Below are 25041 nucleotides of genomic sequence, written 5' to 3' on the forward strand. Positions count from 1 at the left end.
ATTATGAACCTGAATTTCTGCTCCTTCTATAGTGGGTCAGAGGCTTCCCATTGATCTCGGCCAGGACAGCATCTAGCAAATGATTAAGTGATAGCTTGAGCCATTGCAGCAGGAGCACTGGAAATCACCAGTGCATATCAGCCTGCAGTAAAGACCCATGACAGTAGATCTAAAGCCCTTTGCATGTGCAGCCAAAGCCCACTGAAGACCCTTTCCATTGATTTTAATGGGATCTTGATCAAGGCCACAAACACTCAAAGCTTGATCTGGAGGTGCAACGAAGAAGGGAAACCGTCAGGGAGCTAGCTGTTGGTCCTTGCCTGGAAAGCTATTGAACAGGTTTAGCTCAAGCCAGTGGTGACATGCCTCACTTTGCTGTCCTCACATGTAAGGCACCTCTCTCTCACTTGGCACTTAGACGGTGCGGGTGAGGATTAGGGAGAAGCCTGTTACAGGAGGCTCTGAAGGGAGACCACCTGTGAAGAAATCCAGGCACTCTGCTGTCAAGTTATTTCCCATAACTGAGGTTACAGGCCAATACAGACCCAATAAATAACTATTTATTCAAAGTGGATTAGCACCAACAAGAGATGGACACACCATGGCATACCAAATAGCATGGTGGTTAAAGCACTCACTTGAGATGGGGGTTCAAGTCCCTCTTCCAAGTTAGACAAAGCTGGGCTTTGAATCTGCATACACAGTGAGTGCCCTACCCAGCTGGCTATCCACTATTTCAAACTCTTTCTCACTCTCTTACCTGGGTTAGGTACCAGATGAAGTTTTGTATCTGACAAGCCGAAATGCAGGGGGCACCTGTCTTGCCAGAGATATGCACCAACCAACGTGCAGAGATGACAGATGAGGTGATCTAAGGCCTGCTCCTTTTCTGTGCTCCCCGTTCTTGGCTAGCTGGGCAGGTCCGAGCTCAGTTAGTTTGTGTGGTTCCCTACTTCAGGCACCTTATTTTCCTTTCATTATACAGGGCGCTTGAGCCTCAACCTCCAGGCTGGGTTTTCCACTCTGTGGCAGGCTGCCACGGGGCTAGGTGCTGGACTCCTGTCTAGAGCAGTGACTGAGCACCTTTGAGCATCTGGGCCATAACTTCCAATAAAAATCACAGGAGCCAGATACCTCTGAGGCTCTTATCCTGTGTGTTTCTGAGGTTTGGATAGGAGCCAACCTACCGCTCAGTTTCACACTGACTAACCCACATCACATGTAGCTCCATCCAGGTTTTCTGAAAGGTTCATGAACCATTTGTCAGAGCTGGCCAGGATTTGGAGCTCATGAGGAAGCTCTGTGCCAGCCAACTTCCATGCCTGGTGGTCTTTGATGCTCTTGGAAATGTGTGTTCTCACCAGGAGGGCAAAACGGTCATAAAAGTCATGAGAAAGTCATGAGCATGACCATCTATTGGAGCAGCACACAATGTACATGTTCCTCAGTTGAAACGTGTTACCTGGGAGCTGCATTTGCTGCTCTTGCAAATGAGGCCATTTGGCTGTGCTGTGGACTATATCCTCTTTTTAGGAGACCCTGGTGAACATGGCTATGGAGTTTCATTCCCACTGGTTCTGCTCACACCTTTCAGGAGTCTTTCAGAAAGCTCAAGGGTCAGGAAATTAATTTTTTTAGGGAACCATTCATGTCCCTGTCCATTCCAAGCCATTCATTGCCCTGTCCCACCATGAAAACATTCTCTAATTTCAAAATATTAAAGTGGGGAAGCCTTTAGTAATCCTGTGTCCTCATGATAACGATGCCCTTTCTTGGGGAGCTTGGAAATGATTGACTGTGACACCATTATGCACCCATCCCTGCACCCCTGAAGGCATAAACCACATCATAGCCATTTATTTCACTGAAAACCCCCAACTGGAGCTTCTAATGCTTAATTAGGCTCTGGGGGTGAAGCCAACTTCAGGTCTGAGTATTTGCCAGACATCTTAAGGTCAGTGGATATGGGATGGGTTGGCTAGGCTTGGGTTTGGTTTGGTTTACTCCAGCATATGCCCCAGGGCAACGAAGGGTCTTGTGATACTGAAATAGCTTTTCTGGCCCATGGGGAATGCAGCACATAGGGCATTGCAAACTTCTGATCTGAAACCAAAAAGAAATGACTCTCCCAGAGACGTGTTTTTTTAAAAAACAATGCAGATGGGTGGACTGGTCTCACTGGATCATTTCTTTCCAGCTAAGGCTGTTTGATCACAAAAGAGAGTGACTACAACTCACTGAGCAAAGAGCATAAGTCAGCAGAGTGCAAGGGAGAGCCAGGGCCCACTGGTACCTCCTCTTAGTTCTAGCAAGGAATGGGGATTACAGAGGTCTTGCCAGTCTTTGCCTTGTTTCTCCAGGCCCTTGGGAGCAGGACTGAGCACAGCCCCAGCCTCTGGGGAGCATCCTGAACCTTCAGCCAATTGGGCTCAGGGAATCACAACAGACTCCCACACCGTTACTTCCACCCCAATTGCAGCTCCCTACCCCGGTGCTTCTCTGCCTTCTCCCCTTTCACTACTCTCTTTCCATCTTCTCACCCCATCACCTCCCACTTCCTTAATCCCCTCACCCCTTCTATCTCCTCCCACCAAAGCTGGCAGAACTGTACCGTCTTATAACAGCCTCACGTCTGGCCCTACATGTGCAGAACCTGCTGTGCTAAGTTTCTACCTTGTATGTGCAACCCTGTCCCACATTTCTTCTTTCCTTCTGCCTTCCTTCTAGCTTGTGTGGGAGCCTCCGGGAAGGTTTGGTCTATCAGCTCTTGACTTGGGGGTGCTTAGTATACATCTGAGAGATCAGTGAACAAAAAACGATGGTCTCTTACCCTCAGCCTGAAGTCTATTCCAATGGGGCACTAAGTTTTGAAGTTGGAAGGCATTAAAAGGCTGGAGTAACATGATCAGCTGGAAGAGGACTTAGATTTAGCAGCCCCTTTGTTATGACAACAATGGGAACATTGCTGAAATATCACACCATGAGAGAAATGGGCAGCTAAGTACTGCACTGAGAGTGGAAAACAGGTCCGGAGGGACTTGTGAGCTGCTTAAAGTTCCTGCTTGCCATGCTGAGTAGCCATGAGTGCATGTGTATCAGCACGGGGAGAGTAATAGGGCACTGGGACACCAAGGGGTTTCTGGCACAGGAATGATCAAGACAAGGCCCATTCCCTGGTCTTTAAACCTGCACGTGCCGTGCAACCAGGGCAGCAGTTCGGGATCTCACCTTGCAGGAGGGTGTAGAAGGCGCCCGAGGCGGATAGATTGGTTGTTATGGTCACATCGTCCTTGCTGGATGTCTCGACCTGGACATGCACAGAGCTGTCGGTATCGCTGCGGAAGCTGCTGACTTGGCCCGTGGGGAACGTCATGTTGGTGAGGCGCCCAAAGCTGTCGTACCTGGAAGGGAGGAACACGGCGTGATCAACAGTGTGGCCCGAGGAGCGGAGGGTACATGCTGCCCTACGAAGAACAGGCCACTTCCTGACCTCCCAAGCCCTTACCCAGGCAATGCCCTTGACTTTGGGGTTTCTCAGGACCATCTGAGTAGGGAGCTTTGTCCTGTGGAGAGGATCAGGATTTGGCACAATACTTGTAATCAAACCTAAATATTAATATATATATATCCTGCCTTCCTCACATCTCCTCTGCTCCTGATTTATGGTACATTCACTGTTCTGCCTTCAGATTGGCTTAAATGAGTCTGTCTCAGCTGAACAGAAGGCTTTTGTATTGCCAAGGTCTGTGCTTTCCTTGGGTTGTGCTCCTGGCTCTTTGTACTCTGGGACTCGGATTATTTTGCTTCCCTCCTTCTTTAAAAAGTGAGCACGAGGGTTGGAGGGAGGAGCCGGGCTAGCTGTCCCAGGGAATGAAGCCCCTGGGACCCTTGCTTAGCATTGCCCCATCCTGTGCCCCAGTCGTCATCTGGCAGGGCCAACCTGAGTAGGTGAGAACGTGGCCTCTTTCTCGTCACTCCTTGGCTTCCTCTCATGAGAGGCGCTGGCCGGGGTGATTGCTGCGATGGGAACACGAGGAAGCAGGCTGAGAACAGCTCTTTCTGCATAGGCCATTGACCGCCTAATGAGGTAGGGGTTTGTTTTATCAGTAAAAAGGAGACGCAGACGCCCTGCGGCTGGAACTTCCCTGAGCAGCGCTCACATGGGTGCTCTCATGCTGAAACTGCATCTCCCCACCTAGCATTGGCTCCCAGTGCCCTGGGCATGTTCAAAGCATGGCTCTAGCAGGAAGAATGAGCTCAGGGTAAGGACAGCTTCCCAAAATGTAAACCAGAGCGCAGCGCGGTAGGAAGCCACCGCAGTGCAACTCCCCAGGGCCCGTGGGCCTACTGACAAGATACCAGGCACAGGGCCCTGTAAGCTGGCAAGGAGAAACAGGTATAAAAGCAATCCTGTCTACCTCTGCTACCAATACCTACCCACGGGTAAGAGTCAAGCCATCACAAGTCCTGCCCGCCAGGCGCTTAAGAACAAATGCTGTTCTGGGAAGTGCTGAATATAAACATTGGAGGCACATGCTGGGGCCTCAGCTGCAGACCTGTGCTCAGTTTTGGGCACCGTGCTTTTAGGAAGATGTAGCAAATGCCAAGAATGAAAAGAGGTTGAGCAGTAGGACCTCTGAGGAGAGACCCAGAATATGACAACCAAGGGACACGGCAACAGTCATGCTATCCCAAGCACACACAATAGCATGCACGCTTTCTCTAAGTGACATCCGTATTCCTGTTTGGAAAGTGCAACCTAAAGAGTGAAGAGGGTTCCTATCCCAACCCCCCGATCGTTAGGATGTCAGTGTCTGAACTTGACAGCTCAGACTTGGCAGGCTTAACAAGCTCAGGGCAAGGATGGTGCAAAGAAAAAAATCACAGAAAAAAAACACGTGATGCTTCTCAGCTACATCCTGATCCTTTTCTAAGGCTGGCCCCAGTCAAGTGTAACACCACTGAAGTCGGAGGAGGTCCGCTGGTGTAAAGGTAATGTGAGAGAGACGAGAATCAGGGCCATGGATATATGAGAGAGAGAGTGCGTGTGTGTGTGATAGACAAGTGACTCCTGGTTCATTTTAAGTCCCGAGTCACTAGTCTGTGATTCATCTGAAGTGAATGACACTCAGCTCCGTGCAGGGAGGCAGCACAAGGACTATATACAATTTATGTCTTACTTCCATGCTCCAAAGAAAGGCCCTCAGTCCCTCAGTTATCACCTCTGAGCAAACAGCCAACTTCGTAGGGCACAGCTTCCCCTGGCACCCCAAACCATCCTTCCAAACACCTGCTTTCTTCCCAACACATCCATAAAGTCCCCATGTCAGTCCCTCTACTAGCAACTCCCAACTCACCCAAGCACCCCTACATCTATCCAGTGCCCTGAGACACCTTCTAGCACCGACCCGACCCCCTACATTACCCAGCCTCCACCCGCTGGCACTCCTCAAACACCCCCCGGCACTTGCCCACGTATGCACGCTAGCAGTCCTTCAGATCCCCTCTCCTGTCACCTAACACGGCAACAGCTGCCAAGCTCTGTGCAGCTTCATCTCCTGGCCCTGCTGCTGCTTGGGGAAGAATGATTTGCAAATATGCAAATAACCGGTGCATATGCAAATAATGCATATATAGCAACCATATGTGTGGAACGGGGTGCCTAGAGCTTTTTATTATTTAAATCAAAGAAAGAAAATAAACACAATTTGCATAATATGTCACATGCAGAGTTTAACAAGACTGGGCAGCAACGTGGCTGAATTCTACCTACGGGCAAGGAGTGGAATTTGGGACTGCGGGTAACTCAAAACATCTGCCCTTTTATGCATGCAACAAGCCTGTTTCTCTTCTACCCCATCTGCATTAGAAAGTGAGGCGGGTAGGACACTCCTAAGCAGTTTACTCCAGAGGTGATATCTCACCTAGTCGCAGCTGCTAAAAGGTCACATCCTACAGGGGAGGGGATGTGAGAAGGTAGCATAACTGCACCATTAACATTTTGATTATAATTTTTAATTAGCAGCAGATGAAGTGTAACAAATTCATGTCCCAAAAAGAAGCCCTTTTGTGCTGGATGATGATGCAGGGAGGGTGGCTCACACGACCCATGGGAGTGGGTGCTGAAATTCTCCTTTGCGTGCTGTGTGCTCCCCTCACGGCATGTGTTTCTTTTCCTCCTTGCTCACTGCTTATTTTGCATATGATGGGAGCATTTTTGCCCTTTTGGCTTGGATTAGAAGGTACCGCACATACATGATGCTGTTTATTATACACCCCCAACCTCCTGGGCCCCTCTGACTTTAAGGCCTCTGCATTTCTGAATGGATAATAGGCTTTAACAAGGCAAAGTGACTGACAGGAATGTTTCATCTCCCTTCCAGCCTTCACAAAGGCATTTCTCTGACAGATCCCCGGCTTGGAGACGAAGGCCAGGTGACTGGCTTTCATGTAGCTGCAGGTGCGTCCTGGTATTTGTAGTAAGATAAATCTCCCCTAGTCAACTCATTTCACAGCTAAGCTGGATAGGCCTGTTTCCACAGTCTAAGGATTTAGAGGTGGCCCAGTTTGCATCCCAGCCTAAGACTTCTGTGTTCTCCAAAAGCCCCACAAGCACCAGAATGAAAGAAACACTGAAGCATAGGAATGTACACAGCAGCCACTCTGAGCAATGAATTCATCACCTGCTAATGCAGCTGCTGCCTCCCATTCACACCAACTGCAAAGACTCGGCATTTACAATTACAGTGACAATTATTAGGCCGGCAAAGGAAGCTGTTGCCATCAATTCCCAACTGGAAATTTATTTAGCTAAGGTTCAATGCACAGAATTAAAATGGTATTTGGTGCTTATGAGGCCTAATTGTTAGCTTGTAAACACTTGGAGCTTGCATTTATCACATTACTGTTATACAGAATCATTGGTTCTGGGAATTGAGAGAGTGTCACAAGCGTTGTCTACTCAGAAATCAATTCCTTGCAGGATTCTCTGGAATTCCTCATCTTGGTGGTTTCACCTGTTAGCAGCCTTCTGGAGCTTGCAGCCAAATGCGTTGGAAAAATGCACTCTAATAATATTACAGTTAGTGCTGAAGATTCCCAAGGCGCTTCCCAAACTACACCTTGTGCATGAGGTGGCACAGCAACACACCTGCCCTCCTCCAACTCAGTGTTTGCAATGACATTAAATCCAACATTTAAAAATCCGTATTGATCCTAGCAAGCTACTTGTATGTCAGAAAGCAAGTCCCTCCTTAATAACATCCTGTGCACCAAACCAGTGTATATCTGACCCTGTTATAACCTGCCACTTCCCTCAATGCCCAACAGAAAAGAGGAGCTGAAATATATTCCTTACTAGGTTGTTAAAATCATATGTGGGCTTTGAACACCCCCCCAAACCTTGGTGATTTGACTGGTGGGCTTTCACTGTCCTTTTGACACTAAGCCTAGGGACCAAAATTACACATAAATCAGTATACCTGATCGGAAACTGGTTCAAATCTGTAATACAACAGAAGTTCAGTGCACATAAACCGCTTTCAAAATGGCCAAAACTGGTTTAAGATAAACCTGGATGGATGCAGTATCAGACATATCAGACATAACTAATTTAAGTTAAATCAGTTTATTTGACTTGTTCTGGGGCAGTAGAAAAGTGGTATTTTCCCGTATTGCCATTTTGCTCCATTGTCTTTAAAGGAGCAATGGCGAGGCTCTGTATTATATTTAAGGTAGAACAAGGAGCAGAGGAGAAATGCACACCTCAGACAGGATAAAGGGATTTGTGCCCTGTTTGGGGTTGCTGTAATTTATAGCTTCACAGAAATTCCCTAACAGTGTCACAGGCTTGCAGGAATATAATCGCTGGGTAAGAGGCTACATTAAATACATGCTGCTTTATACTCAAGAGGCAGCTGTTTGTCCCCACTCATCTTTACCTTGGAATAGGGGAGGGAATGTACAAGGCCCATACGCAAAAACAGAAGCCCAGGCTGAGTCTGTATGAGAACTGGGCTGAGATGCAAGGGTTGGACTGATCTGGAACACAGCTGTATGTGCTTCAGGCTGCATCACATCAGAGGTGGGTCTTGGGAAGGGCAGGACTGAGCATGCCCTACTTGCCTGCCATGCTCGAAAGCTGGAAGTGTGCCCATGACACATCTGTGGACTCGACTCCAGCACCTTCTCTTGAGCTGATATAGTCTCTCCTGTGTCTAAGAGAGGCCACTAAAGGCAAATTTAAAGCAGTATCATGGCCTTGCAGCTCTGCAGTTCATTGGCAGGCTTGGTTGAGTGGGGCTTGTTCAGTCCTACCCTCCATAAGACCTATCATTGACCCATTACAGAGAAGCCCTTGGAGAGACCCCAAAGGCTGAGAAGTCAAGGCTATACTTGGAGCCTCTAGCCTTTTCTTGCTAAGCAGATAACCATGCTCAGAAGACCCCAAGCAGCAATCTGTGATGGAGGACATGTCTATCCTGCATCAATGCCATGCCTGGAAGTGCGGCCATGAACTACAAGGCAGCCACTGACCCGAGCTGTGCATGCACCACCTGAGAATGAGCTGATGTGGCTGCCTAGCAGCCCAGTTCCACATTCAGGGAATGCTTCTTAGCATACACCTGGGGCTATACTGCCTCAGATCCTTGAACTTGGTATATGTACTCCAAAAGGTGCAGCCTACTTGACACGGTACAGTAGAGGTAACTCGGAAGAACAATGACAACAATTATGCCATTTTGCTGCTATTTTTGCCCACTATATTTGCTACAGTGTAGTTTGAGAGAAGCATCCAGCTATCTGGGGACCAGTATTCAAAGCTGGAGCAGAATTCCCCTATTTGAATTTCTCAGGGGACTCCTGACAAAAGGTTCAGAGATCCCTCAGAAAATTCTTTCATTAAGTTAATCATTTGTGTCATTAAATCAGACCACGGTACACAGATCACAAGAAAGAAAAACCCAAGAACTGGGTTAACAAGAGCAATTTTGAGACCAACATTTGTCCATGAATGTGAATTTGGAGAAAACATTTCCCACTTTCCAAAGCAGAAGCAGAAACCTTCGCAAAAAAAAATGCGTCCGTTCACTATAGTATAAATTGGGATCATTCCACTTGCTGAAATCTGAAGATCTGGTTCAACAACCCTATCTTCCCATCCCCAATCTGCATCACTTCTTCTTGGTGAACATGGTTTCTGGGCAGCCTGACTGTAAGGTTTGGCTGCAGTGATGTGTAAATACCTACTAGGTTTGCATCTGAAAAAATTACCTTGAAGACTAACTGAGCACACAAAAGACCTAAAACAAAATGCCTTGCATTGATTACATAAAAGGTGCGACTTTGGCTTAGAGGGAAGCTAAATTATTTAACATACAATGATACCATCTCAATGAGCTATGGTAATCAAGTTAATTACTACAATCCTGATTTCTTTAAAAAAATTAACAACTTTCTTGTTTTTCTTTAAAAAAAAAAGCCGAAAACAGTTCCTAGCTATTAAAACAGATGTGTTGCCATTCTTTCAGGTCAAGTTAAGAAAACAAAACCCAATAAATTGTATCCTTTTGCTTTGGATTGAAGAGATGGATGGCACGAAAGTTTTAGCCTGCAAGAGTTTCCAGGCCTACTTCTTTTCTGATTAATTATGTCTGCCAAATACCCAACATGAAGGTGGATTTTTCATTCAGCTGCTGGTCAAGCAGACCTGTGCTGTGTGAATGTCACACCCTGTGTAGCGAGGTCAAACTTCACTGCTGTGCAGAGGTACAGTATAATATATAGACATCATTTAGCCCTCTGAAATTACGCTTGCACAGAAGGATTTGGCAAAGTGGGGCGTGGAAGCAGGGACCGGGATGGCTGCATTCCCTGCACCCAGCCTTCCTCCCTGCCCCCCGCACCAGGGCGGGCAGACCATGTCACAGGAGCAGCAGTCAGGGACTTTTTGAAGTCCACAAAGCAGGTAAAAATTCCTGCTCAAAGACATGTCCTTTCCCCTTCCCTTCCCGCCACTGTCCCAAGAGTTAGGAGAGCTCCTGAGCCATTTCTACTCAGCTCCAGACAGGCTGCTCAGGGACTGGGCTCAGCCCAGGAGAGTGGTGGCAGTTCCCCATCCCTGCACCTGCTCTCGGGCTGGCGGAGAACAGCCAGGGGGGACCAGGCAGGGAGGGAGAACCCACCCATTGCTGTCCTAGCCTGAGCATGGCCCGGCTGGAGTGGGCAAGACCAGCTGTGGAGTCTCCCTCCACCCCTGGGATAGTGGAGACAGCGGCAGTGGCAGTGGCAGGCGGAGGGGACATGCCTCAGAGCATGGAAAGGAAGGGGGGAATTATTACCTGCTTGGGGGACTTAAAAACAACCCTGACTGCTGTTCCTGTGGTGTGGCCAGAAAGGAGGGTGAGGCCGCACTCCTGAAACCCCTCTGGACCTGCACAGAAGTTCATTGGGATGTAGGATGCTATTTTCTGCAGCAACTGTTGAATTCTTCCCCTCCCAACACTAGACTCAGTGAGCTGGATGGCTGCAGGTGGCTTTCTCACAGTCGACGGCAAGACTGTCTAACGGGTGGCCAGCAAGCTACCCTGAGGCAACCCTTGGGCTCCCTGCATGTGCACGTGGGGTGTGTAGCCTGAGTGGCCCATGGTCCCTATTAATGCTGCTGCCGTGGTGTATAGTCATGGGACCTGTGGCTCCCAGCCACTTTGAAATTGGATAGCCCTGGTCTAGAAGAAAGGGCTCCCTTTCTACAAGGGCTTTGGAGCAGATGTGCTCTCCTTTGGAGAAGGTTCCTATCCCCTTGCTCCCTGGGGAGACATGGCCAATAGATCACATGGCTTGGCCCTCTTCCACCTCCCCCATGTCAGTAGGAACATAATGGGAGGCCTCAGAGAGGACTATTCCTAGGGTGTAAGAAATCCTGTTTCCTATTCTTCATCCCAGGGTCACATCAGCTCAGTTGATTCAGGCCCATGGAAGCTGTGACCTAACAGCCCAGATTTACAACATTTAGGGAGAATAAGAGATATCAGAAAATTACTTGCAAAAAAAAAAAAAAAAGCAGTTGTGAGTGGCTGAAGACTGCCATGGTCCTACTGAGCTATGCTGTTTCCTGCCATCTATTTATCGTTGGAAAATACGGGCAAGATATAGACTCCTAGTGGCTTTAACTGGATTATGATACATTTAGGGTATGGACAAATAATCAAATTAAACTTAATTAACAGGGGGTAGAGACTTACTGAGGAAAAGCTGATGCACGGTAATTGCTCTTGTGCCTGAAATTACCCTGGACTAAGTGAAAGCTAAACAGAACAACACAGCATTATATGCAGGATACAGGAGGCGACTTTAACGCTCTACTGAGTGCTGGTTAAGCCTCAGCTAGAGTATTGTATCAGGATTTGTATGCAATATGAAAAGCATGAAGAGAAGTAGGAGAAGGTCCAAAGGTGAATGATAAAGACGATAAAGGGCTGGGAAGAAAGCAGGTGTGAGGAAAGGCTGATGGAACTAGGTGTGGGTAGTTTGGAAGAAAGGATATGATATAGCAGTTTTCAAATGTTTGAAAAGAAGATGCCTTAAAGAAGATGAAGAAATGCTGTTCTCCCCTGCCAGAGACAGCAGGATAGCAATGGGGTTAGACAGCAGCAAAACTTATTTAGAGCAAGTAAAACTTCTTAGCTGCCAGAACAGCAGGACAATATTAAGAAGCTGCCTAGGCAAAGTGCAGAATCTCCTTTGCTGGAAGTCTGCAAAAGGAGGCTGGGTTGGGTCTGTCTGGGGCTGTATAGAAATGCTGAATCCTGCATCTGTGCAAAGTGCTGCACGAGACGACCGTTGAAGTTCCTTCCACTCCGTGATTCTGTGACTCGATTTAAACGTGCCCTGAGAGAAGTACTCTTGAGGCACGAATACACACATCTTCCACAGAGTCACACACTAAGCCAGAAGGGACCCTTAGCTCAGCCAGACTGAACTCTTTTATATCACAGAACCTTACATTTCATTTAGTTATCATCTCTGTACTGAGCCCAATACTCTTTGTTTGATGAATGAATAACTTATATTTGGCAATCAAAAGATATCAAGAAATAAATAAAGAACCACCATTTCCTTTATTAGTTTATTTAACTGGGTAAGTGCCCTCACTATTAAAAAATCATGTTATATTTCTGGTTTGAATTTATCTGTTTTTAGCTTCCAGCTTTGGCTTGGTCCTTTTTATGCCTTTGTCCATTAGATTAAAAAACCTTTCAGTACCAGGTAATTTTTTGCCCACGAAAGCACCTGCATGCTGTAATCAAGGTGCTTCTCAGCTTTCCATTTGATAAACTAAACTGAGCTCTTTAAGTCTCTCACTGTAAAGCTTTGAATCATGGTTGTGGCTCTTTTCTTCATCCTCTCCAATTTTTCAAATTTCTTCGTAAAATTTGAACAAGAAAACTGGCAGCATTGTAGTGTCCATCTCACTGCTACCATTTAAGCTAGCAAAATCACCCCTTATCCCACTCATTGCTGCCTTTTCTGTATAACCAAATTAGCCCTTTTGGATATGGCGGTATGTTGGGAGCTCAGGTTGAGTTGATTGTCTCTTACAATCCCTAGACCTTTTTAAGCCTCACAGTGTTAGCAGGATACGGTGCCCCATCCTGTGGCAGTGGTCTGCATTCCTTGTTCCCGCATGTACGATTTTCTGCTATTTTGTTGGAATGGGTCTAGCTAACAAGGCAATCCAGATCTTGCCAGATGACTTCCCATTATTTACCACTCTCCCCATCTTAGTTGCTGCCTGTGAATTTTCTCAGCCTTGGTTTTATATTGACATCTCGATCACTGATGTGAGTTTTGAACAGAATCAGGCTAAGATCCAAGCCTAGTAGAATCACAATAGAAACACTCCTCTTTGATGGGGATTTCAAATGAATGAATGCTGCTGGAGATCTGTCAGTTAGCAAATACTTAATCCCTTTAACATCTGCTTGCTAACTAATTGCTCTGACCTACCTAAATCCAGATTCCCATTTCTCTTTTCCAAACACTACACAATACTTCCTATGTTCCTGTGGACTATGAAGGGTTTATAGCTATCATATGGCTCCACTGAAATGAATGGAGGTACAGAGCAGACAAGTTTCACATATTTTCCATCTTATTGGGCGGCAAGAAATAACTAACTACTGTCATTAGTATACCCACAAAATAACTTGTATTTTTCCTCTTCCTCTTGGTTTACCTCTATATTTTTATTCGTAGATTAAATTCAAGAGCTAATTTTGGAGATAAATGTGATTGTTAAGTGCTTAGTGTGTTTCATTTTTCACTGTTACATCTGTTGTCAGGTTCTCTATCAGACCTAATATGATGCAAAATTCTCTTCTTACTCTAGCCATTCTACAAGTACCTTTTGTCCAATGAATTTTATTCCTTAAGCATCAAACAGACTAGTGAATACAACACGAGGCCCATGGCATATCATTCTAATGGTACTTACTCATAAAACGTTGTCCATCCATTTTCATTGCTCTTGGTGGCAAGAAGACCAGAGTTGCCATGGTACGTCATCATGGCCACTTCATGCCCTTGCATTGTCACACTCTTGAGTGCGCTGTTGGTGCCAATTGTCACCCAGTAGACCTGGCCATCTGGCACCACTAGCCAGAGTGGCATTCCAGTGGAATCCCTCCGAATATTGACTAAGTTACCGTTGTTATCAGTGATCAGGGTTATGTCTCCATCTCCCGAGTAGGTGAAATTGTAGAGGTAATCTCCTGTGGTAAGGCTCTGGGTATAAAGGTGTTTACCGCTGGTGTCAAACAAGTAGAGCTCCTGGTCTATAGGGGAGGACAGCTCGTATAGGTTCTGTGTGTTGAGGAATGGCTTGTTCTTCCGAATGAAGCGGATTCGGATATTTCCAAGATCGGCAACATACAACTCCCCATCTGCGCACACTGCCAGGGAGGAAGGGGCATTGAGCTTGGCATCTTTTGCATACCCATCATCCCCAGAGAAGCAGTCACAGTTGGCATCATTCTTGCAGTCGCAGCTGCTTGGCGCACCAGCAACAAGAGAGATCTCTCCGTTGGTGGTGACCTGCCTGATGCGGTTGATCTTCTTCTCATCTGTCTCAGCGATGTACAGGACCCCGTTATGAGAAACAGCCAAAGCTGTAGCAGATTCCAAGGTGGCATGGATCGCCACTTTGCTGAGGAGGAAGTGGTCAATGCCTGGGACCTGACAGTGCATAGGCCTTCCTGCCACAATGCGCACTTGGTGATTCTCAGAGATCTGCAACACAACATTATTGTCGAGGACATACAGGGAATTATCCATTGGGTTGACTGCCAAGTCTGTGGGCCACTCTAGACGAACCTAACAACATGACAGTGAAAAAGAAATGGTTAAAAACATTGTTCTTTCTGTTTCCTATGGTCACCCTTAATAATCAAACTTCTAAAGCATCCATCCATCCATCCATCCATCCACTCCTTTCTCCCTCCCTCCCCAAATCATTGTGCTATCTAGGTATGTGGCATGTTTGGCACAGGGTAACGGAGAAGTGAGTGGTGAAATACTGAAAAAAGGGATAAAGGACTAACTTCTTATTAATTTACACTGTATTAGGAGCCATAATATCAAATAATAAAAAGATAGCCCCTGTTCTAGAGAGCACAGGATAGATGTTCTAGAAAAAGTGCTTAAATTGTATGCGCATACTGCATGGCTTGTGTACAACTGCTTGTGCCATTAACTATACTACTGCCTTGCAATGACAAATTCTGTGTACACAAACTAGGAACATTTTTTTGAAAACTTAGTTCAGGGTCTCATTCCTGTGAACATACATAAACAGCAATTCTCAAAGAATTCAATTTCACAGCTTGAAATAAATGCCTGCTTCTCCCAGGTGGGTTTTTCATAATGCTTCATTAAAGACTGAGTTCAGTGTAAAAGATAGGTATTGATATTGTATTGACCCATTATAGAGATGCATAAACTGAACCAGCAATAGAAATGTCAAAGATCCCAATATTGTTCTTTAACCATGCACCACCTTTCAACGGAGGATACTGTTTAATTTGCCAAGAATAATGCCATACCTAAGAGGACTTTACCTCAGCACTGAGAGCAGGTTGGACTAGCATAGAAATGTTAACATGATTTGGAGTCCTTTTTCCATTTCCAGACTATAGATCATTACCAATGGTATAGAAATACATTTGGTGATGATTTTATTTTATTTCATGTTTCATCAGTGCAGGAATGGTTCAACGGTGAGCTGAAAGGAGCCACCTAATGATCCAAAATCCTTGCACAGCATGTGTGCATTGAAAGAGATCTGCAGTGCTGTGTTCAGAGAGCAGCTCTGGACAATGTACTTGGTCGTCTATGAATGTTTATAAAGCTTTTAAATAGCCTGTTGACTGACTATTATTAAAAGCTGTTTCATAGCTATACAGTCCCATTTGGTTGCACAGAATGACTAATTTAGAAAGGCTCGCTATGGTCCCTAAGGGATCATATGTTACCTTATCAGAAGGCACAGAGTAGAGTTGTATTTTGCCCATCCTCCCCACCCCACTGCTTGTTAAATCCCCTAACTTGCCTCCCCACCATGCCTGTATGCTGGGAGTGAAACAATACCACACTGCATTGCTTCCGGCATTGTTGAATGAGACACACCATGGCACAGACAGTGCAATGCAGTTTCAGGGTGTCGCCCTGCCTCTGTAATAAACCTCCTCGTTCCCATCTTCCCAGGTCATCTACCTGCTCAGAGGGAAGTGAAAGGGACCCCGGCAACCTCAGGCCCAATACATTCACTTTTGCTGGGGCTCTGTGTGCATTTGTACACATGCTTGCACTGCAGTGCCGGGTGTTTTTAAAAACGCCTGGTGCTCCGGCGCATGCAGTCGCAGAAATGGCAAAATGTGCGTCAGCACGCAGAAAATGGCTATGGTGTGCTTTTGAGCTAAAACACCTTAATTTTTTATTTGAAACCTAAATTTCTAAAACACCTTCAATTTCTAATCATCACAGTGCACCGCCGCTGATGCACATTTCGCTGCTTCTACAACTGCACGTGCTGCAGCGTAGCGTGCGTTGGCTTGCATCTGGAGCGGACTCAATTAATCGAGTCTGCTCCAACCCGCTGCATCTTTGGCACGTCACGGGATGAAAAGGGACGTGTATCAATGCCCTCTAAGAGGCTGAGCAGAGGAGACCCTGTCAGACCCACCAGTGCCACAGGAGTCTCACATGCTTTGTGATCCACTTGTCCAATGTTGCTGCCACAGACTGGGTTTATTTGTGATCTCTCATGTTCAGAGCCTTTCTAGGCTTATTTATTTCTCAGTTGCCAGAGATGTTGGTCTACTCTGCTTTGGACAGCCCAGTTTTGGAGGCATGAATCTCAGCCGGACAGCCCAGCTTTGGAGGCATGCATCTCACAGCTGCATGTAGCAAGTTGAGGCCTGTCTAGATGCTAAGCTCTGTTCTCACAATCCCTTTTTTTTCTTGGCCCCTGGCCTGCTTTAACCCTTCCTGTGGTAAAACACTATAGCCTGTGGTTTTCTCTTCAATAATGCATGCCTCCATACTTTCCAATTGTCTTGAAAGCACTGCTCCGCTGCAGCCTTGAGTTAGCATCAAGAGCAGGGTTTACTCGGAACTGACAAGGGAATTTTCAATTTCTTAAAACCCATTTCTTGTCAGCGTCGGCAGCTAAATATTTCATGCCCTCTTGTCCCAGAGAGCCTCGGGGGCCTGACTGCAGAGACCTTTCTAGCCACTGTAAATGATGAAAAGATTACTCCCAAGTTGATTTTTTTTAAAACCTTGTCTGTCATGCATCTTTCCATTGCAGACCGGGGTACTGGAGAACAGCTCTTTTCATTTGAAAGAAGCAGAAGAAAGGCACTGCAGACGATACATTTCTGAATCTACCTCAGGACCGTTTAAAGGGGACATTATTACATAAAAGCCAGAGCCTGGCTGAAAATGTTTTTTTTTCCTAAAGCCTGGACCACAATAACCTTGCTGTAGCTGGCACTAACAGAAAAGAATATGGTTGCGAGATGGGAGCCATTATAATACAAGATGGCCTTTAACCATCAAAATTTACTTCTCTCTACGAGGCGTGAGAGCGTTTAAACTTGTAATTTTAGCCTGTTCATAAACTGCAGACAGTGGGAACCTGTTACAAAGAAGTGAGGGTAATCTTTTCAAATTAGGGGGGAAAAAAACACGAAGAACAGATTCCATAAGGGAGCATGAAAATTATGTAGGCAGTTACAAAAGGGAAACCCCATTGACATCCATTGTGGCTGAATAACAGTACTTAGCCCTCCAGCTATGATCTGTAGTTTTGCAGAACAGGGCAACATTCTTCTAGCCATGCCATAATAAGTGGCATAAAAGGTTTTAAAGGACTGTACCTCCAAACTGACACTCTGTGAAGGGCTGAGTCCTGGGCTGTAAAAGGTTTGCATACTTCATCATCCAGAAATAAAGCAATCATCAAATGGAGATTTCCCCCCTCCCCCTGTAAGCAGCAGGACTTAAATGCCCAGCATGATGGTAGCTGCCACCGATTTGCAATCTGATGCAATTCAAAATTCTTGTTTTCCTGCTGTTGCTAATTTTGGCACCAACCACAACACCCAGCCACTATTTCCTAGATGCTAATTTGAGCCAGTCCTAAAACTATGCAGTGCCGAATTATATAGTGACAAAAAAAGCAAGCGCTTGTCTGGCCATTAGAGGACAGTGAGTATTAAATATTGTGGAGTAAAGCAGATTTAATAACATTTCTGGTACCTGAGAAATGTCCATGACAGAGTCGCAGCTAAGGGGCCTGGCAGATGTCAGGTCGTTGGAACCTAGCATGGTCGAGATGATGCCATTCTGGTCAATGCGTCTGATCATGGTGCCATCCACAAAATAAATCAGCCCAAACTTGTCCACAGTGATGCCTAGAGGAAGACGAGAACAGAACAATTAGAAATGAAAGGTTACCTGATGGTAACAGCACATTCAACCGGCCCAGTCAAATGGGTGGGAGGGGGTTGGATGCGAGTCACTTCATGGATTAAGAATTAATTTTACTGCAGTTGGCTACGTAATGGGCCAGTTCTCCACTGGGTACATTGGCCCTGCTCCACTGAGGTCATTTCTACTCATCACCAGCAGAGAACTAGGTCCTACAACTTTAACCAGTGATCGCTGCTCATTCTTTGGAAACAGCGTGTGATTTTCAGTGAATTGTTGAAAGGAACCGTTTTCTAAGTAATTCAGCGTCATTACACAGAGGCATTGAAATACAGGTTTGTGGTATTGATGTCCAATGGTTTTAATGAAGAGATGGTTGCAGGGTGCTTATCGGAGAATTGCTGATGAGAAAGACCAGATAGGTTGATTAATTTCCACTTCCTGGACATGGGAGGACCTTTTCTAGATTTAATCTCAATAGGATTTTAACTGTGTTGTTTCTGAATTCACCTAAGTCACGGGTATCATACATATAGTCCATAGGCCAAATCTGCCCCCCTGCTGCCATGCTGTCTTGCCTGTGCGGGGAATACAGGAACCAGTGGGTGGGGCGGGGCCTGCTGCCAAAGCCTGGGCTACAAAGTGCTGTTGAGATGCCCGTCAGCAGTGGGGGGCAAGCAATGGCTGAGTTCAGCCCCGCATCACCATCACTCATCCTGCGTTTGCTTGCCCTGCTGTTGCCACATCTGGATCTAGGCTGCGAGGAGGGGTGACTTTGACATCCCTGATCTAAGTGATTTATTTTATTACCTAATTCCCTTCTCTCGTACAACAAACGTTCTGATTGAAACTTTCCCACCTTTTGCATCAGACCACTGCTCCTTGCTTCACTGTTTTCACTGAAAAAGCTAGGCCACTTCCCTTCCCCTTATCTTCCCCCTTCACTTTCTGAGTATCTGTCATGTTTGCATAACCTCTTTTTCCCAAGCTATCTGTATCTGGCACTTCTAAAGCATCTTTCATCAGAGGATTTCATGGGGCTTTACACTCTCTAATTAGGCCTTGCAGCACCTTATGCGGTAGGCATGATCTTCTTCATTTTACAAATCAGGAGGATGAAAGACAAAGTAATCTTGCCTGGTCATCGGTTGAGCTACAGGCCGAGCCAGAAAAGAGAAACTAAGGGCTCCATGTTCCTCTCTCTCATACCAAGGTAAATCAAGAGTAACTTCACTGGAGTTAACAGAGCTCTCTACCTAATCTGTCTCAGGCAGTGCATCATACAAGTGTATTCAGTAATAAGAGTGAAAGATCTTTGTGCATTTCATGAATCCCCGGCACCATGTCCTTTCTCTATCCCCATCTCTGCTGAGGGTAGATTTTGATTTCTTAGCTTTTATTCATTTCCTTTTTTGTTTGGCTGGGTTTATAGGGGGCTTTTTAGTTAGAGGGTGTCAGTATTCTGAGTACCCTTCAGATGGTAGAAAAACCTTTTCCAAGAAGAAGGTTTTGCCATTGGTTAAGCTCTGTGTTCACCTAATCTCATCTGGAAGTTTGTTGCACGGCCAGAATGTTTTGTTCCCTGCTCTCACCCGCTTCATCCTGGGCTCTGTGCGGTTACAGCTGTCCCCATGCTTTACAGGTAACGGTTCCAAAGATTAAAACCAAATCCATCGCCTGGCACCAGAAACTTCTGGGGACTCAATACATGGGCCTGATGTCTGCAATGCCCTGGAACAGGGAGAAGGCAGACAGCCTGATCCTGAACCAGGTGAGGCCCAGGCATCTTCCTAATGTTGAGGGTCAGAGTCACCAAAGGGAAGGCTGCTCAGAAGTAGCAAAAGCACAGAACTTCATCACCAGGTCTTGATCTGGGAGGAAAGGACAATTTTTCCCAGTAAGCAGGAAGTGAAGAAGTCAGTTTTAGGTACTGATGCTACCAGGTGGGGGGGAGTGCAACAGGGCATCGAGGCTTGAAGAACAAGGGCTGCATGGCTCCGTGCCTTTGATGGAGACAGCATCTGTTGGTGGAGACATCATCTTGGCTAGCTCTTTGAAGGATTTCCTGCTTCCAATCCACTGGAAGAGCCTAGAAGAACATTCCTATAAGACTGCTGAGAGCAAAGCACCTAATTACTCTGCGGAGGTTTATGAAGGGAGTTATAGGATGTGATGCCTGCAATAGCAGGGGGCTGTAATCAGTGACTCAGGAGTCTGCTTCCATTTCAACTTTCCCATGCCTGGATTCAACCTGAGCCAGGCTCTCATTGCTCACAATGATTTCTTGTTGACAGCCTGATGTGTTAGTAGTGGCAGTGATGGCGTCAGTTGAGAATGAAATATATGATGGAGTGTCATCAGTGTGCTGCTGGCAGCTGAGCCACAGGCATCTCACTGTCTCTCACAGTGGACTCATAGATGTTGAGAAGGGAGGACAGTCTGGATATGAGCAGGGCCCCACAGGCAAGGGCCTTCAGAGAGAAAACTGAACCCAGCACCCACCACCATGTTCTGCCAGAAAAGAACGATTGGGGTTTCTATGTGCGATATTGTCTTATGCTCCAGTCGATCCCCTTTTGTCCTGTGTGCTGGTCTGATCCCTGAGTTGAGCATCCTCGGTGCTGGTTTATGCCATGCACTGTTAAAGCTTGGTGGTTACCTTACTCATTGATGTTACCCGAGAAAGGACCACAGAACATTATGGTCTGAGACAACACTGCAGTTGTAAAATCATGCTGGTTCCTGGGAGATAGTTTGACATCCCATGTAGCAAGTGGGGCTTGCAGTGTTGCTGAAGTGTCACGATGATGAGTTGTGCTGGTGGACTGCTTTGACACAACGGTATTTGTTTGTCATGCCAGGACCACACAGCATGAGGACATAGCAGAGTAATGCTGGAATGCAAATTGATACCTGAGAGTCGGATGTTTGTTCTGAAGGCCAAATAGCTGGCAGACGTCTTCTGCAAAATACCCTGATCAAATAAGAGATGGTGAAGGACTCTATTGGGTGAAGTTACAAATTACACCTAGATCACACTCAGTCTGGAACGTTAAGCGGTGTTTAAGTTAGAAAGTGCTGCGAGCAGTAGCATGGAAAGGGTTAATGTTGTTTCTTGCCTGCACAGCTCTGATGTGCCACTAGGGGGGGGCTGGTGAGCAGGGGCGGGGCAAAGAGCCAGTACACCTGGGCCCTCTGCCTATCCTGGGTTGGGGAGAGGGCTGGGAGCAGTGCATCCTGGGATGCCGGAGGACTGCAAAATTGCTCATTTTATTTCCATGGAGTAGACTGAAGTTTCCCTAACACAAACTAGGGATCGTGGCCCAGAGTTAACCCTCCCCTGAAGTGGTGTAACCCTGAGGGTGCTTAGCACGAGTTAATGAGCTTTAACATGTGGATGCTCATGTTTTAAGGGTACTATTGTCTAAGTGTAATATGTAACTTCACTCTATTAACTGAAGCTTTCCTGCTTGCTTGACCAACCTCTTGACTTGCCTGGGGTTTTTTTTTGTTTTGTTTTGTTTTTGTTCTTGGTTTGTTTGTTTTTTTAAATTTCTGGTAGAATTGATGAGTACTTAGTGAACAATTGAGGCTTTGTTTACGCATGCAGTACTACATGCTGATAGAAATGATCTGTCCCCAAATTAATTACTTCATTTTGCATCTCTTTTGTGGTGCTAAATGGATGGACTCTTTTCATTTCCCCCTTCTGAAACTGTCTTCATATTGTGTCAGTCTTGTCACAAGGATCTCTGTTAATTGCAGGCGTCTTGGCAATTTCGACTGCCACAACATTTTCCTGATGAGAACCACTGGCGAGTGCTTAGATGAAAACAAAACGCTTTGACAAGCTGGAGTTTTAATTTTTGCTTAGATTGCTTGTAGAAGAGGATCGGTATTAGCAGATGATAATTAGAAAGTGATAACACTTTCATTTACAGGGTATATTGAAATTCATTAGCAACTGAAAGGCTTTGCTGTGCTCTATGGCAAATGAGTTGGAAGTGTCAGACCAGTTCCTAATAGATGTGACAAATAGCATCACCACCGCAACTGGCCCTTATTTTATGTGTGGATCTATCTATTGTCATTTTAATACATCCCAGCAGGAAGTCCTGGGTAGAACAGGCGACGGTGAGTCAGAAGAGAGGATCTGTTACATTGGGCTGATTTTCCACTGTCTACATCAGCGGTTCCCACACTCTGACAGATTGCGCACCACCAATTTAAAAGGATACAACCTTAAGTACCACCAGCAAATTTTGGTCATATATAGTAATTATAATAAATCTGTTAACGCGTACCACTGACAGGTTGTTTGCGTACCACTGGTGATACGCGAACCAGATTGGGAACCGCTGGTTTATGTCATGAACCGTTTTTGGCAGGTGAAGATCCCTGTGCAAGTGCAAGCAAAGGCCAAAGCTTCCTTGGCACATGGAAACAGTTTGGAAAGATGTCCTTGCTCTTCTGCTAGAAATAAAAATCTCTGCTCCTGTGCATCAAAAAGCAGCTTCAGACTTACAAAGATCAGAGTCCTGTAGGCAGTGGTGAACCAAGTTGTCAGCTGAGCTTTCCAAAGGTTTCCCTTGGCAGCAGATGCTCGAGCTTCTGGGTATCTTCAGCTAGTGTGGCAGAAAGTGCAGCCCCTCCTTCTTACTTTCCACTGCCTTTTTCTCTCACAGGTGTGCTGCTCCTCCAAAGATGCTATGGAGTCTGACATTGGGCAGCTTGAGGACCACTGATTATACACCTCCTAGTAAATCTCTTTCATGTTGTAGCACTACAAAATAAAGCCCCACTATGCAAGAACAGCCACTGGATACTTCTGCCGGGCCAAGGGGCAGAGAGCTAACAAACAATGCCGACAGTATATAGTGGGAGTTATTTTTTGGCTTTTATTATTTACTGAGATGAATGGGACTCAAGTCACCCCTGCTGGAGCCACGTCTGCTAACTTTTCAAGCTCCGGATAGAAACAGAACTTGCGCACATCGAGTAATAACATTTATAAACATCTGTGTAGGGGCCTTTACATGATGTCTTCTCCCACTGTCAACGTATGAATACGTTGCAACATTTCCAAAGCCCACGGAGGTTCTGTAGTGAAGCAAGAGAAATGAAAAGACAAGCTTGTCCCTTCTGAATTTTGGGGGTGGAGGAGCACCCCTTCTGAGAGGCAGAGCTTAGTGGTACACAGACAGCTACACCGCTTCTTGTTCAAGAGGTAGCCCACGTGTGCAGCATGTTGCAGTATGGCACTCTGGCAAGTGTAGGCGTATCCCAAGCGTGTCCCAGATAGATCCAGTTGTTCAATTATGGGGTTGGAAGCGTTAGACTCCTGAGTTTTGTTCCCCTGATAAAACCTTACATAAGTCTACAGTAACATACTAAAAATGGTATGTAGGGAGATAAATAAGTATATAAGGGGGGTACATCAGGACCTGGGAGAACAGCTGTTCACCAGGGCTCCCCAAGGGATAACAAGGTCTAATGGCCACAAACTCCTGGAAAGCCGGTTTACACTGGACGTAAGGAAAAACTTCTTTACAGTCCGAGTGTCCCGGGTCTAGAACAGACCCTTGCACCAGACGGGTGGTGCAAGCACTTACTCTGGATTCATTCAAAAGGCATTTGGATGTTTATCTTGCTAGGATTGTTTGACCCCAGCAGACTTCCTACCTATGGCAGCGGGTGCTGGACTCGATGATCTCGCAAGGTCCCTTCCAGCCCCTAATGTCTATGAAGTCTATGAAATACATACATCCCCCTTTTTTCCAGATGGGGCAATCAAAGCCTAGAGAGGCAAGTGATTTTTTTTCCTCAAGATAGAACAGCAAAGCAACAAAAGAAACAGGGTAACAGGTCTTCTGTTTCCCTATCCCATGCCTGATATATTTAGACAGTACATTAACCTCATGGCCAAGTCATTCGACTTCCCTTTCACTGTTTTTCCTTGGAAAATGGGAAGGATTCTTCTCAATAACCTCTGTGCAAGCAGCTATATTCTTTGTCAATCCAGTGCTTATAGTAAATATTGCTTAGCAATAGCTTCATTGGTAATCCAGAGCACTCTAGGCATCCGTGAGCAGTCCTCTGAATGCTTTGCAGGCAGCAGTGACGCCTTCAGTGTTTCTCAGTGTACAACAGCGCAAGGCGTTTTGAGCTAATTTCCTCTGCATCCTGCCGGGAAACATAACAGGCCCACACGTAACAAAGACTCACAACTGGAGATGACACAAAGGTCGCTACATCAGCCTGTGTTTCTTGGATGCAATAACAGTAATGTTATCAGCGTGTCAAGGAAAAGAATTTGCTAACTTGCCTAGCCAAGAAATACCCAGCCTCTCTACCTCCACCTCAACTATTGATGAAAGCAGCATGGGAAGAGGTCCCAGAAACTTGTTTGCAATGCTATCCTATTGCAGACATCCCAAGGGAGGTCCATCATCTTGGAGACAGCTGTACAGAGGGGAGACAGGAGTGCTTCAAATTCTTAGCTACCTGAAACACGTTGATGATGCCAGATGTGCACAGACAGCTCAGCTACAGCCCCAAGTGTGATATTGCTCTTTTAGAGCCCACACCACAAAAATAGTCACCCAGTGTCCTCACCAAGAGGCAAGAAGACTCACAGGAGATACAACAGAGGTTTAGGTAATATGGGCTCCATGAATATTTGACCCCAGCAGTCTTTCCTGCCCAGAGCAGGGGGGTGGACCCGATGATCTCACGAGGTCCCTGAACTTCTGTGCATCTGTGAATATATGCCTTGTTTGCAACGGCATCCACCTGAGCCACTCTCTGCAGAGGCTCTCCCTTCTCAGACACATCCAGCAGTCCCTCACATGGCAGGAAGGAAGGGGTTTCCTTCAAGTGAAATAAAGCATCCCTTTGGCTGAGACCCAGTCCTCGCATTTGAATACAATCTACTGTTAAAGTGAGAACAAGTCTTTGTAACCGAGTCTATCAAGACTGAGTGAAAACAAAAGGCCTGCCAACTTCCCCCCACGCTAGTGAGAAAACACATACATGGAAATGAAAATATGC

At 46.1% G+C, this 25041-nt stretch overlaps 1 protein-coding gene across 1 annotated transcript in view; it reads right to left on the reverse strand.

The window, feature by feature from the left end:
* The window catches only part of TENM4 (teneurin transmembrane protein 4), a 520289-nt gene that overhangs the window by 29973 nt on the left and 465275 nt on the right, over positions 1 to 25041 (reverse strand). The window contains 3 exon segments of the mRNA XM_025202552.1: positions 3229 to 3401; positions 13496 to 14373; positions 17821 to 17975. Of these exon segments, the coding sequence (XP_025058337.1) occupies positions 3229 to 3401; positions 13496 to 14373; positions 17821 to 17975 (1206 nt within the window).

This window comes from Alligator sinensis, unplaced genomic scaffold (genome assembly GCF_000455745.1).
Source record: "Alligator sinensis unplaced genomic scaffold, ASM45574v1 scaffold1089_1, whole genome shotgun sequence".
Lineage (NCBI taxonomy): Eukaryota > Metazoa > Chordata > Crocodylia > Alligatoridae > Alligator > Alligator sinensis.